Below are 14361 nucleotides of genomic sequence, written 5' to 3'. Positions count from 1 at the left end.
TGCTTTGTGACAAATTAAACTTCCTGCCGTAGCTCGTCGGGAAATTTTTGTTTGTTTAAAAAAAAAAAAGCAGACGGCTTTTACCTCCGAGTTTCCCCTCACATCCATGGCTGCTGGTATTTTGAGATTATAATCCCTTTGCGACGCACAGATCCCGTTCGTCTACACGGTGAAAAACTTTGGCTGGCTCTGCCGGATACCTGCCCTTCTCAATAAACTGCGACTCATGTCTTTCCAACTAAAACCGACCAGAAAAAAAGAAAAGGAGGAAAAAAGGAAAAAGCCCTCCTGCCTCCCCTCTCCTTTCTCTCACAGACTGCTGCAGAGTACAGAGGCTGGGCTTGTTACCTTGGAAACGGGTTGTTTGCCCCCCACTTTTGCCGGGATTTGCCCCCCCCCCTCCGCCTCCCTTCCTTCTGCCCCTTTGCCCTCCTCCCCTCCCCACCCAGGCATTCAAGCCTCTGGCCTCTTGTTTATTGTCAGGACGAGTTGAGGAGCGTGGATGAATATTCAGGAGCCGAGGGCTGCTGATGGGACGAATCCGCGCTGCCAGAGCTGGCTGCTGGGCATTGTCATGCTGAAAAATGCTCCACAGCACACACAAAGATGCCATTCATATGTCCAAAGTGAATGGGAAACACTGACCGAGTGTTGCCCACATGTGCAAATGCATGTTGGCCGTATAATAGCGTTTCATTAATGATAGAAAAAGATCCCTTATGACATGTTCACCATTAAAGTGCGTACACACATGAAGACTCCTCATGTTATTCATTTGTCCTCCAGCAGCTTCACCAGAGTGCATTCAAAGTCAGTCAAACACGTTATTTTTAAGGCACCTTTTCTAACTTTTAGCTCAAAATGCTTCGTGATGACTCAAAGCACAATCTGGTTCTTACAGGTCCTGTTTAATAAAAACTGCCAAGCGTCTGTTCCTCAAACTAGAGACTCCAGCGGTGTCCTCTAAAGCCAGCTGTGCACCAGGACTGTGCTGTTCCCTGAAGGGAGAGTACACCCCAGGGTGGAGGAAACGATGTGCAAGAAATGAGACTTGGAACAAAAATCATCTCTTTTTAGTCACCTTCACATTAAAAGGAAATGCACAGATCCACCCATCTTGTTCTTCAGCTTATCAAATTCTGAGTTGCAGGAGGCCCTGGAGCCTATCCCGGCCGCCGTAGGGCGAGATGCAGGATGTGCACCCTGGATAACCAGTCTACCACAAAGAGACAGACAACTACTCACACTTACAGCTACAGCCAACTTAGAATCACCAGTTAACCTAACTCCATGCGTGACTTTGGACTGTTAAAGGAAACTGGAGTAGCTGTTCCCATGGGAACATCACACAGAAAGGCCCCCAGACTGGACTCTGGTCTGGGACCTTCTCACCATCGTGTCCCCCCTTCAGACACTCAGCTAACCAAAGTTACTGCTTCTATTAATCAGAACAACAGTTTTTAGTTACAGTAACATGATAAATTCAACTTTTAAGTTAATGAGCTTTATTTATTGAGTAGCACCATATGCAGAACAGTTACAGTTTACTAAAATTTGGGTGTTTTTTCAACCCTACGCAGACCTATAAAAAAATCATCAGATTTGTGATGACTGATTCTATTAATCATCCATCTCTGACCACCTCATGATGAAAACAACTGTGCTTTTCTAAAGAAAACCCCCATTCAGAATACCTATTGCAAGTGAAGTAAGAGTATAGCGTGATATCACTTTGTAATGTTCACTTAAAAGCAAAAAAGATGACTAAGAATCCCTGAAAATCTGTTTCATTCCTGACCTCTACCTTTAACCTTGTTGCACAGATACGCAGGTGCACTCCAAGATCCCATGTCATCACTTGTGGGTGTGGTTCCAGGTGTAACAGAGGAGAGACCTGGCAGGAGACACCAAATCAGACTCACGGGTGATGCTTTAAGCCTAAGGGCAGTGATTTATTTTTTTTTAAAGCCAGGTGTTACATCAGTAAAAGTTACATCAGTCATTTATAAACAAGTGAAAGACACACTCATTTCAGCCTGTAGTGCGGTGTTATGGTGAGGTCTCGCATCCAATTAAAAAAGGTTTGCACTGGACACAAATAAAGGAATTTCTAATATATGTTTTGTTCTTTTGGCAGAAGTTGATGGAAGTTCAGAGAAAACCGTTTCCAACTATTTCACAAGAGAGTTCCCTTTGTCATCCATGGTTATCTGTCTGTACATTTCTGCCCCAAACACTGAAGGAGCACCCATAAACATTCTCCTTTCAGTCTCTTGGGGTGTCTTATCATCCCACAAGCCTGGGAAGAGAGAGGAAGTCACAAAACTCAGACATCCGTGATCGCGGTTCATTACATGAAGTCAGCAGGAAGCCTACAGATCAGTGACTGTGCAGCTTTTCTTACAGAGACCCCGTCAAATCCTTTCAAGGTCTCATAAAGATCGTCCTTCCTGAAAACACTTCAAATCCGCACATTTTCAGCACAAAAGACTTAGGCACTAACAGCTTTTTGTGGGATTTTTTTTTTATTTTCACCACAACATAATGTGGAATTCATTGTTCCACTGATCACAGTGGCATCTGGACTTCTCATTAAAAGCCACATCCTCTTCTCACAGGACACGGGAGCATCAAAGCACAGACTCACGAGCATACATGAAATTTTACCAGACAGGAAAGGAATCCCAATTAAGACAGATTTCTAAAACTTTATGTGAATCCCTTCAACTTCAGTTTCGGGACTAACCACAGAGCTCTGACAGCAGACATCGTATTCATTCGTTACACACCTCCTGGAGCTGCACTCATGAGGGAATAAGCAGTAATCTCATCCAACATGAACAACAGATACGATTACGCCTCATCTCTGTGAGACTTTGGCCACTGACACGCCAGAGAGAAAATCATTACTAAGCCTTTCTTTTTCCTTCCTGAAGTTTCAATGAGAAGAGAGGACAAGAAGTCAAAGTCACAGCACAATTATCCCCTAAATAGTGTAATAAACACCATATTGAGTTTCAGAAAAGGACCCAAGGCAGCTCTTTAACTTCCCGATTAAGTTGACGTGTCTTTTCAACACCCTGAGATGCAGCCTGACAGCACAGAGGGAGAAGATGCAACTTGTCGAGTTGACACAGCCTCTTCACTTCGAAAGAAGTGAAGAAATGGGCTGGAAGTGTCTCTTTTAACTGTATCTGACATCACTCTCAAGAGACTCTCACTTACTTTTCTTTGTATTCGCACATGTTTGAATGCAAAAAAGGCCAAATGGTACTGTGGCTGTTAGGATCAGTCCATCGTTCACCTTAGAAAAGCTAGGTAGTATCAGCCACCTTGAGGGTTACAGTAAATAACAGTTATCAGCTGGTTCTGTGTTATAGAAGACCCTTTAAGAAAGGGGTGTCAAACATGAGGTTTGGGGGCAAGAATTGGCCCAGGAAAAACTGTAATCCGGCCCACTGAGCGGTTTTGGAAAATATGAAAGAGGGCATAAATATTTTTTCTTTTAACTGTATTTTTAAAGGTTTTATTTCTGAAAGACATCCCCCACAGCCATTCGCCCTTTAATAAGTAGTTAAGACACATTTAAACAATTAAATGACAGAAAAGTTGCTGTTTACTGTCTACTATAGAAATTTCAGTTGAAAACAAAATTCATCAATCAACAAAAACTACAAGACAATCTGGGCAGTGTCTTAGTAATTGTCTTAATTTTACACATTGATCATGTAGAAATGCACTTATTTATTTTATTTTTATTTTATATCAAGATATCACAGGGATTAAATGCTTAGTTAAACACCTGGTGTCGGTGTAAAGGTCTCAGCACAAGATCAAAATGGGACGCATGTAAAATGAGTTTCACATCCCTGCTTCAAGGGGAAAAGGGGGATTGCAGTCTATGAGTAACCATGATCACTCTTTGATTATCGAGGGGGGGATGTTTAACCGAAGCACAAAACTTTTCTTGTTCTCTCAGTCAAAGTAACAATAAGATGTTATTGTTTCTAAAAATGCTCTGAATAGCTGCAGCTTTCACAACATGATGTGCTGGCGGAGCAGCAAGCAGAACAGTTTAGTACAAGGACATTCCTTTATCTCATGGCATTTCAGCTTCTGACCACACAGCAGCCACAACATCAGTCCGAACTGAATCAGAAACCTTGAATGCAGCGATACGGGGTAACATTTCATATACTGAGTATGCACATATGTATATACATATAATATTTATGTTGACATAACCATCTCATTCCGAGGATCTGGCATTTTAAGAAGACTTGGCTTGAGGTAACAACAGCAAAATGAATGTAAGTCAGTGTAATGTATTGTGGAGATATGGAAACATGACTGTGTGTGTGTGTGTGTGTGTGTGTGTGTGTGTGTGTATTAGTAGGGACAGGTTTGACAAATACCTGGGAAAGTCATTTAAAAAATTGAACGGGAGCTTGTTGGGGCATGAAATAAAATAAACACAGATGGATGTAAAAGCCATCGATTCTGCACTGGATCAAATTCAAAGTCTGAGGCGACCCCTGTAGGCTCGTCGATGCAAGTGCAACAGTAAAACTGAGAAGAGCTACTTTCCCACATAAACATTAAACACTGAAGTTATCATCTGACATCGATCTAAATCACTATCTGCGAACTTTTTTTTGAGTCACACACCTTAATTATATCAAAAATGACTAAGGTATCGTTCCGGTCAGCTGTTTTTCTTCACAGAAACTCTCTAAATCTGCTGCAAAAACTACAGCTTACTTTTAAAAAAGGAAAGTTTGGTTAGATTTCTATACAAAGAACATTTAAGGAGGTAAAACAAAGAAACAAAGCCTACCTGACTGTCTTTCTTGGAGCTCAGTTAGGTCACTGATCCATTCTTGCACAGAGCCCGTGTCGCTCTCTCTCTCTGTGTGTGTGTGTGTATGTGTGCAGCTTGAAAACTGCTTTTTTTTTTTTTTACTGGGGAAAATAGTCTTCTCGGTAGAACTGCATGCAGAGAGAGAAGGGAAAAAAGGAAAAGCGGACTGCACAGGAAACGATGACGTAGCTGTATGGAAATCACTGAGTTAAATGAAAAGAAGATGGTTGGAGTTATCAAACATCTGCAATTTAACTGGTTTGAATGCTTGTATGGGACTTTTCTCTGCGAAATCCAAATTTTCATCATGACACGGTAACTTAATGGGTTACTATGTCAAGATGAGAAGTAAAAGAAGAAGAAGAAAATGCCTGTCGAGTTTTTTTTATTGACCAAGCTGAATCCCAAATTAGTATTTTTCCATTGGTAGAAAAACTGTTGCCAACACAGAGAGGACAAGTTATGAAAACAGAGATTTACTAAGCCAGAAAAGCACCAGACAAAAGAACACTTTAAAAAAAAAAAACGAGGTATTTAAGGCTGGATTACTAACATGTCAAAGTTTGGGAGATGTTTGTCTCCACGGTTCCCAGAAATGCATTCAAGCAGAAAGGTTTCTCCTTTTTTTTTTTATCTATTGTTTTTCTTAGTTTGGTTGACTTGTGGATTTAAACGATTTAAAGTGATTGTCAGAGTTTAGAAAAATCGTATACACGCTGTCACTGAAGGGAGGCTTCCCAACTAACTTTGAGACCGGGGTGTTTCCAGGATTCTTGCCTCGTTTTTGCCACAGGAGACCAAGAACAAAGCTCGCGGAGGGGGGGGGGGGGGGGGGGGGGGGGGGGGCTACAGGAAATCTGAATATTTAATCACAACCAAAAATCAGTGCAGAAATCTGGTGTAGAAAATCTGACATGATTCACACCCTCTTACAACATCTAAACATAATTTTGTGTTTTGAGAAGTCGGGGGCGGGGGGCTGAGCTATTATTAAGACGTTTTACTTGAGCAAAACCTGTAATCCAAATCAGGCAGCTTAATAGTGCACAAGTTGCATAACTAAAATAAAGTACCTGATGTAAACATACTCAGTCAGTTGATATAGATACATATATACATATATATATGAATAAAAACTTCTCTTGGTCCTATCCATGCTGTCATCTGATGCTGTTGGGTGTTATAAGTACCAGTGTTACAGGGTTACATGAGAATTATGCTTCCGCGTCAGCTCTGCATCAATTTATGCCATCACCAAAGCCCTAAATCAAGCTTTCCTCCAACCTCATATCTACAAACGCCCCCTCTTTGTGATGACTTGGTTACCAGTTGTATTGTTTATTAACACGTATGTTGAAATAAAAGCTAAAATGATGAGGAGCCTCATATGGTTCCTGCTTTTTTGTGGCTCTTTTGTGATTAACATGTGACAAACATGACCTGAACCCGGGCAGGATTCTGGTGTAGATACAATGATCGTCTTTGTTCTAAAGTAAGTTGGTATTTTATCTTTGTCCTGGGACCTCTGCAGCATATCAGTCAGCTCAAAAAAACAAAAACAAAAAACCCCCAAATATATAAATCGTAATAAATGACAACAAACTAGTAGTTAAACGTGTTTTCTCAGGGCTGACCTGGGACCAATGTAACGAACAGATTACAAGTGCAAGAATCAGAAATATTACAGAACTTTATTTCAAAGTTAAAGGTACCACATATACAATAGTTAAGAACACTTTCAAATGTCTCCCAGCGATGGCAGTTCATCCACTCTGCCCATGTACTCACACAAACTATACACAAAATAAATTCTGTCACAGAAACCCTGCCTGTTGTTTGACCAAGCGTTTAAAACCCCCAAAAAACCTGCTAAACCAAAAGACGTGACGCTACATTTAGGCAGTTGGAGAGGGCACAGATTTTAAAGGGCCACTAACAGCCGATAACCAATAGCACAGCTACTGTAAGTTCATTATGACATCGAGAGGAAATCACATTGATTTCTGCAACAAGGTTCAGGGAAACTACTTGTTCAGTTACCAAATTTAATTCAGTTCATTAAAATGATTAATTTCACACCAGTTATGAGACATTAATAATCATGGTAGGAAGGAAGGATCGTAAACACATTTAGAAAAGATTTATTTATAAAACATGCATTTTTAAAGCAGGAGTATTTTACATGATTTTTTTTTTCCTTTTTGCTCCCATGGTGAGAGCAGTGATCGTGTTTGTTTTAGGGTGGAAACTATCGACCCCGCTAAATGCCAACAAGGTAACAGCCAGTTATGACCAACATCTGGATGTTTTGTTCAGAAATCAAGTGTAATCAGACTTCTTTGGACTAAGAGGACTCTTAGCTCAGATTCATTAGTCAAAGAATAAATTGTGTTTTAGGTCTGTGTATTTAAACTGTGCAAGAAATTAATTCAGAGTAACCTCGTGTGTTGCCTGCAGACTAAACCAGAGCCGGGAATGATTTCTTACCTATGTCCACCTCTGATGCACCACACACGTTTAGATTTGATTCAGAAATGAGAGAAACGAAGCGATATAATTGGAGGGCGTCTGTCACAGTGTTTTTCTGTTATTGTTGTTTTTTTGCTCCACCATTTACTTAATCACGGTTTTTAACTGAGAACAACATGGCGGTCAAACACAGATTTCCTCTGTTCCTGGACCTGCCTCCTCCAGCGCTGCTGGGCATGCTCCACTTTGTTCAGGACGTTGGATCGAGAGTGTGACCGGGACAGCACGTTGTGAGCGTTGGCGAACGGCTGCTGGTCCTGAAAGCAAAGTTAACACAGTGAGATTAAAAAGTCTGATGTACGTCAAACACGAGCGTCTCGGTAGTTCTTTTTAAGACTCAAATGTACATTTTAATGACCGTCTTGAAAACAACAACAACTAATAAAAACAACACAGTTAACACACATGTAGATGTCCTCTGTTCTGTTTGGGATGTATGTATGCTGACAGCTGCTCAAGCCGGGTTAGCAGTGAGAATCATTTAAATTAACAAAAGCCTAGTCTCCGGTGGAGTGTTGTTATAGCTTTGTATTTTCTAGTTTCCTTTCACATTTACTTTATTTTGATTGTTTTTAATTCAGTTTGGTTTCTGTTGGTGTCCAGAGTGGATTTTCTGATTTCAGTTTTGGTTTTTATTGTTTGAAAATGTTTCGTTTTATAAGTTTCACTGCTAGTTTAAGGCTTTTAAATTGTTGCATGGCGGCAATGTGTCAGAGGCAAGATTTAGAAAATCAGTACAAGTAAAACAAAACTTTTGGAAAGAAGTTAATTAACAGTCTTGTAAGACACCATGAGTCCCAATAAACATGTCCATAAACGCCTCATAAGGCAAGTTGTAATGAAATTTTACTAAACTAACAAACACTAAAACTAAACCCTAAAACTTTATAATTTACTAAAACTTTATTTTAGTTTTCAGAGTTCACAAAATCTTTTTTTCTTTTAAAAAGTCTAGTGTAGTTAGCTAAAATGTATCCAGATGTTAGTTTAGTTTTAGTCAACTATAATAATCTTCTTTACTGGATATTATTTAAGTAAAAAATGGCTATGGGATTATGTTGTGAGGATGGGAAAGGGAAAGCCCTGTCTGACTAAAAGCAAGAGCTTTAGTCAGACAGTCTCTCTGTATCGAGCACTAAACATTACAAGCCCACCATTTCCTCTATAATTAATGTTGCAGGAGTCCTTCCGCTTTTATTGGTTTTGCTTGCAAATTTTTTTTTTTCTTCATCTAATTCATGTTAGAGCACAGGAGAAACATGTGGTCTGAATTTTGACTACAAGCTTTGGGATAAACAAGACAACGCAGCACCTCAGCTGTTTGTTGTCAGCTTATTCACCAGAAAAACAATATACTGACAAATCTTAAACTTTTAGTGGCAGCATTAGCTTTTTGTACAGTATAAGACAAACACCACAATTCTTCTTGCCTAAACTTTGCCAGTGAAACACAGTGAGACTGCTTTGCACCCACCTCCCACAGTCAAAGGTAGTCACTGCTTTTTTCTCTAAACAGTCTTTCAGACTGGAAATTAAATTAAAACAACCAAACTGTCTGCTCTTACGAAGAAATTTGAGCATTTTCACAGTGCCTTTTTATTAAATAATTAAAAAGAGAAAACAGCAAGAAGTCAGGAATCTACTGAACTGTTTCCTTTTTGTTTCTTTCTCCTACTTGATACTGCATATGAGTGTGTTCTGGCTTTTAAAAAGTACAGATTAATGAAAACACAAACTCAGGCTGATTGTTCACTGTGCAGCAAGCGAGCAGCATGAACAAATGTAATAAACAGACCAATGTTTGACTTTGAAAACTGACACGTTAAAGTGGGAATCCTTTCAGTCATGTCAATTAGGTGACACCTGGTGGCATCAGACAATGTTTGAGCTCACAGATTTTGATGGTGAGGACGACTAAAACCAAAATATCTTTATCTTATTTAAAAATAACAACATAATCAGCCTGTTTCCATCAATTTGTGAATAACTCTGATCTGATTTTATGTCTCCTGTGGTATCAGTTGGTAAACAGCTGGGAATATTGACAGGAGTTGGTCATCTCTCTGAGGAATTCGTTTCCTTCCTGCCGAGTGAAGCTCTTCGTTCATTTTAATCGTTTCCACAGTGGAAAAAATGCAGAAAATGAGCATCAGCTCGTCCTGATGAACGATAGCAGTAAGTGCTAAGCTTACTGACCCATACACTGCATTTCCTGTGAGTATGTTACAGTAAGGGTCAACTCATATTTCACAAATTAAATTATTTTCACGTGAATCTGCAGCAGCAGGAAACCTAAAGCTTCACCACTACTTTTTCACATCATAGGTTGTGTTCTCACCCACTGCACCACAACCACACTTCCTGTCCCAGATCTTTGTCATACCCATGTTCTTATAAATAATCACGATTTCACCATCAGTAATGTAGCAGCTGTCATCAGCTTTCTTTTAACTATGTTGTGAACAGAAGGTAGTTACAGCTTGTTTTAGATCCTCCCTGCTCCCGTGTTTGCCTGCGATTGTAGTAACTACCGTGTTCTCCAGTCTTTGCTTGAAACATGCGATCAGATTCACTTGAGGCATTTTCAGCACAGCACAGCACCAAAAAAGGGTTTGAAAATTAACAGAGGCACTTGTAAACTTTTAAAGTTTACCTACAAAGGATGACTCCCATGTGACATTTCGGCCAATGGGTCCACATAAAAATCCTCATAAAAGGAGCAGAAGAGTGGCGCAGCAGCAGTGAAAAGAAACTATACAACAATGCTCTCAGGTGGAGTGCTGTAAAATTAAAGGGACCACATACCCCAACATCATCGTCGCTCTGTATAAGCTGCGAGTGCCCAAACAGGCGCCTCTTCAACATGGGCTCCAGGAGAGTCAGGTAGACCATGTAGAGCAGCAGCAGACCCAAAATGGACAGGTACATTATGATGGTAAACTGAAAATAAGAAACAATTACTGTGGGATTGCTCGTTTCCTGGTTTAGAAGAAAGAAAAAAAAAGTCACTGAAACAATCAGATGTCCTCTAAGCTGAACAATAATCCATTAAGTCACACACAGCATGAGTCACATGATAGGCTGGCTGTTTTTCATTTTTGCATTTTGCTTTAGACAAAAGAGAGGCGTCACAATAAAAGTACAATAAGACTATAAAACTAAAACTCAATCATTAGATACAGCCCTGCGTCACAGCAAAGAAAAAACAACCACGACTCTTTGATCTAACTTGAATTTACCTTAATGGTCCCCGAGCTCCTCTCTTCATATTTACACTCACAGCGTAAACAGTACGCCTCCACATCTTTCCCGTCCACTGGCATGGGATCAACCACGTGGAGACAGTTGCTGACGAAACATTAAAATTAACAAGCTTTCAGCTTTTCAGCTAAACAGACCAAGGACAACTTGCATCATTGAGAGAAACACAGCGACGGATTTGTTAGCATACCAGTCCTTAAGAGAGACATTTTGTTTGTAGATTTGACCCTCGACTTCTCGGTACGGCGGACAGATGCATTTACAGCGGATGTCCTCTGAATTCTGCAACAGAGACGGCAAATGTTCATTTTTTTGTTTGTCAAACACATTTGCACAATATATGGTACACAAAAGCCTACACATTTCATTAGTATGCAATTATGCAATTAATTCATTATTATGCAAATCATAATAATCGGGCAGGGATAGCTCAGTAGGTAGAGTGGTGGCCCCATGATCGGAAGGTCGGGGGTTCGACTCCACTGAACGGCTACCCTGAGGTACCCCTGAGCAAGGTACCGTCCCTACACACTGGTCCCCGGGCGCTGCACTGGTGGCTGCCCACTGCTTCACTGGGTGAATAGGTTAAATGCAGAGGAACTATTTCCCTATGGGGACTAACTAAACACTTTACACTTTACACTTTACATCATCCCAAAATAAACTTAGAGGATATTTAAGCCCAATATTTATATTTGTTCATTTAATAATCTGACATTCTGATATATCGGATTATTTCCTTTTCTTTCAGACAAAGAAAACATAAACAGATTCATTAACATTTTTTCGTGTGGTTATTAATTTACTCGTTTACATTCTGCCCAGCTCTGCTCAGATTAGCTGATTGTTGTGTTTGTGCCGTTTCAATCAGTGTTGCCAACAGGGAAGATGTTTAGTGCCCTCTGATGGACAGACTATACAACATCAACACCCATAACATGGCAGAAGGATGTTGCTTGTCTCTTTTTAATTTTTTTAATTTTCATTTAATAACAGCTTCTATCAGCCATCAAATTAGTAAAACCAGGAGTGTGTTTGTTAGGATTGATCTGTTAATGAAAAGTAAATCTGAGTAAATGATGACTGAGTGGACGATGCTGAATAAAATGCCGCGATGCTGTTTTTAAGATAGATGGATTCAAATGGAGAGCCTGCATTGAAGCAATTAAACTCTGGGGTGAACAAACTCAGGCAGCTGAACTCTGGCTTTCTCGAACTTAAAACTCAAGAGTTGCCCGTGTGAGAGGTAATCAACTTGGACTTTATGGTCAGACACAGTTTGTTGAACCTGCTTACTCAACCATAACACTGATTATTATAGTTATGTCGATACAGGTTACAGATGTCACACGCATTCAGTACAGTCACGTGACAATACCTGCATCTTTGGTTTTTACTCACTTTTTTTTTTTTAGATGGAGTGTCATTATTTTATTTAGATACTTAACTCCTTCACTTTTCTCTATTTAACTGTGCTCCTACTTTACTGACCCCTTTCGTCCTGTCGTAATTTATTTTATCCAGCTTTATGTTTAATGTTTTGGCCGCTGTTAACACAGGAACTTGCCAACTTCGGGATAAATAGCCTCTTTTTTCTGTTCTACATCCTCACCATCAAGCAGCAAACATAGCAGCCACATTCGCGCATTAGTTAACTTTTCTGACATCCAACTGTCAAACCCACAGCGACAAGTCATCGTTTAGAGGAGATTGAAAGAAAAAGGCATTTCATTTCATCCAGCCATCATCACCATTTCCTCCACATAACTAGCTAAGTCTGCTAACGTCAGCCTTACCTTCGCTGTCACTTGGCTCAGCAGCACAAAACAAGCCAGGAGGAGAGCCTCGAGAAAAAACACCCACTTCATGTTTACAGGAGTGCAGCTCGTTAACAACACAGGTCCAAATGTTTCCACGAACAGCTCCAGCAGTGTGAAGCAAACCCTAACAACTGACAAGATTAGCCATCAAGCTAACTAAACAGCAACAATCGTCAGCTTCCTAGCAGCTGACTTGTAATTTCCGGAAATGGCGGTTGTCTTCCGCACACAGTACTGAGCGGGCTGTGCTTGGTTAAAGACATAATAAACGATGTCCGGCGGGCGGGACATTTCAGATAATGCCAAATAGCTGCTTGTTTGTCGCCCATCAAAGGTTGTTCGAAATATTATCCAACATTTAAACCAGTTACTTTCAATTAATTGGGTTATATTTCTACAAAAAAAACAAACAAACAAAAAAAAAACAATAAAAGTAAACTGAACTGCTAAGGACGTGAACAGAGGCGGAGCCAGACATTTGAAACACCCGGGGGCTTAGCCCTAAAGGGTAGTATGCATGTGGGATTTTTTATATAATTATTTAGCCTTGTTGTGCAAACAAGCCTGCATAACTTAATAAATGTAGAATTTGAAAAATAGTAAACCTAAAAAGAAACACTAGGTACGAGATACATGAGTACCTATGATACAGTGATACTTTTGGTAAACAACCATTTGACTAACATGTGTCTCACCTGCTCTTGTTCCATCTCTGTTCTGTCCTCATTCTCCATCTCCCTCTCTGTTCCTCTCTCTCCCTCTTTGTGCTGACAATCATCAAATATACAGTTGAAACCAGATATTTACACACACTCTTCAGATCAAAACACAAACACTTTTTTAATTGTAACAGACAAATCAGACTAAATGTTTATTTTTTTAGATTGATAAATATAAAAAACATATTTGTTAACTTTAAGAGTAAAGAGAGAAACTATCTGTATTTCTTAATTGTAAATGGCACCAAATTGTATTCAAACTTGAGCCACACTTATGGAGCTCCACAGTTCTTTTCCTGGTGTTTTGGTTGACATCTCTGGATTTTCCCATTTCAAAGAAACAGGCTCTGTGTTTTGCCTTATATGCATCCACAGCTGTGCCACCAATTTACTCACATGGACTCTACTAACCTATCAGAAGCTTCTTCAGCTCAGAATGGAATGTCTGGAGTTTTCTTATTAATTAACAATAAACTTAGTGTATATGTAATCCTAAATTTGATGAAAGTGATAAAAAATAGACAGCTCTGTCTCTCTTTATTCTGACATTTAACTAATTCAAAAGGTTACTCTAAATTGACGTTGTACAGTAAAAAAAAATGTTCTTGTGTTTTCCATAAAGTGTATGTAAATATCTGGTTTCAACTGTGAATATACTGCTGTGTATTGAAATTCCTCTTGTTTTGCATAGAAATATACTGAACAACATACAAAGCATAATATATAAAATACTACCAGAGTTTTTTCTTTGAAAGAAGCTCCTTATGTCCATTCTTGTATATCAGTACATTACTGAATCCGATTTATTTAGCCATGGAGGGTAACAACTGAAAATATGAAATAAACACACATGTAAGCTAAGACTCTCTAAAGAAACAGCATTGTTGTTGTTCGGCTTTTCATTTCGCCATTTGTTGATTCACTTGAAGAGAAAGTAACGTAATATGGGTCCATATTACGTTACTTTCTCTTCAAGTGATCAGTTTGATATCAATCTTTCGTGATACACCGTCATATTTACATTATTTGTACAGTACGAATGATTTGCTTTGGTACCTGGTTATACTTCAGTTCTCCTCTGTCTGCCTAGCTCCGTTTCTCCAACAGCGCACTCGTAGGCAGCAGCTGCCCCGCCCCGCTTAGTGCCTGAGCTCGGATCATACCAATATTA

The 14361-nt window shown here is 39.6% G+C and overlaps 2 protein-coding genes across 3 annotated transcripts in view; both read right to left on the bottom strand.

Annotated features, from left to right (window-relative positions):
- dennd2b (DENN domain containing 2B) overlaps positions 1–4922 on the bottom strand; it is a 56415-nt gene extending 51493 nt beyond the window's left edge. The window contains exon 1 of one of the 2 annotated variants that reach the window (XM_085269816.1): positions 4838–4922. The gene's annotated coding sequence lies outside the window, so the exon portion shown is untranslated. Of the gene's footprint in view, positions 1–84; positions 327–4837 lie in introns of those variants that run through there. The other variant, XM_085269815.1, reaches the window with a different exon arrangement.
- A 1611-nt stretch (positions 4923–6533) lies between these two features.
- On the bottom strand, positions 6534–12708 carry tmem9b (TMEM9 domain family, member B). Its single transcript, XM_085269869.1, has 5 exons — positions 12448–12708; positions 10842–10933; positions 10630–10738; positions 10196–10330; positions 6534–7647 (listed from the first exon to the last, which is right to left on the bottom strand). Exons 1-5 carry the CDS (start codon positions 12517–12519, stop codon positions 7492–7494), a joined length of 564 nt encoding a protein of 187 aa, XP_085125995.1. The 5' UTR covers positions 12520–12708; the 3' UTR covers positions 6534–7491.
- Between the last annotated feature and the right edge of the window lie 1653 nt (positions 12709–14361).

The sequence above is a fragment of the Mchenga conophoros genome, linkage group LG1, assembly GCF_057382185.1.
Source record: "Mchenga conophoros isolate Kocher_MC1m ecotype Shallow Benthic linkage group LG1, M_conophoros_male_GT1.1, whole genome shotgun sequence".
In the NCBI taxonomy this organism is placed as follows: Eukaryota; Metazoa; Chordata; class Actinopteri; order Cichliformes; family Cichlidae; genus Mchenga; species Mchenga conophoros.
Note: the sequence above shows the minus strand (reverse complement) of the source record. Positions and strands in the feature narration are given on the sequence as shown.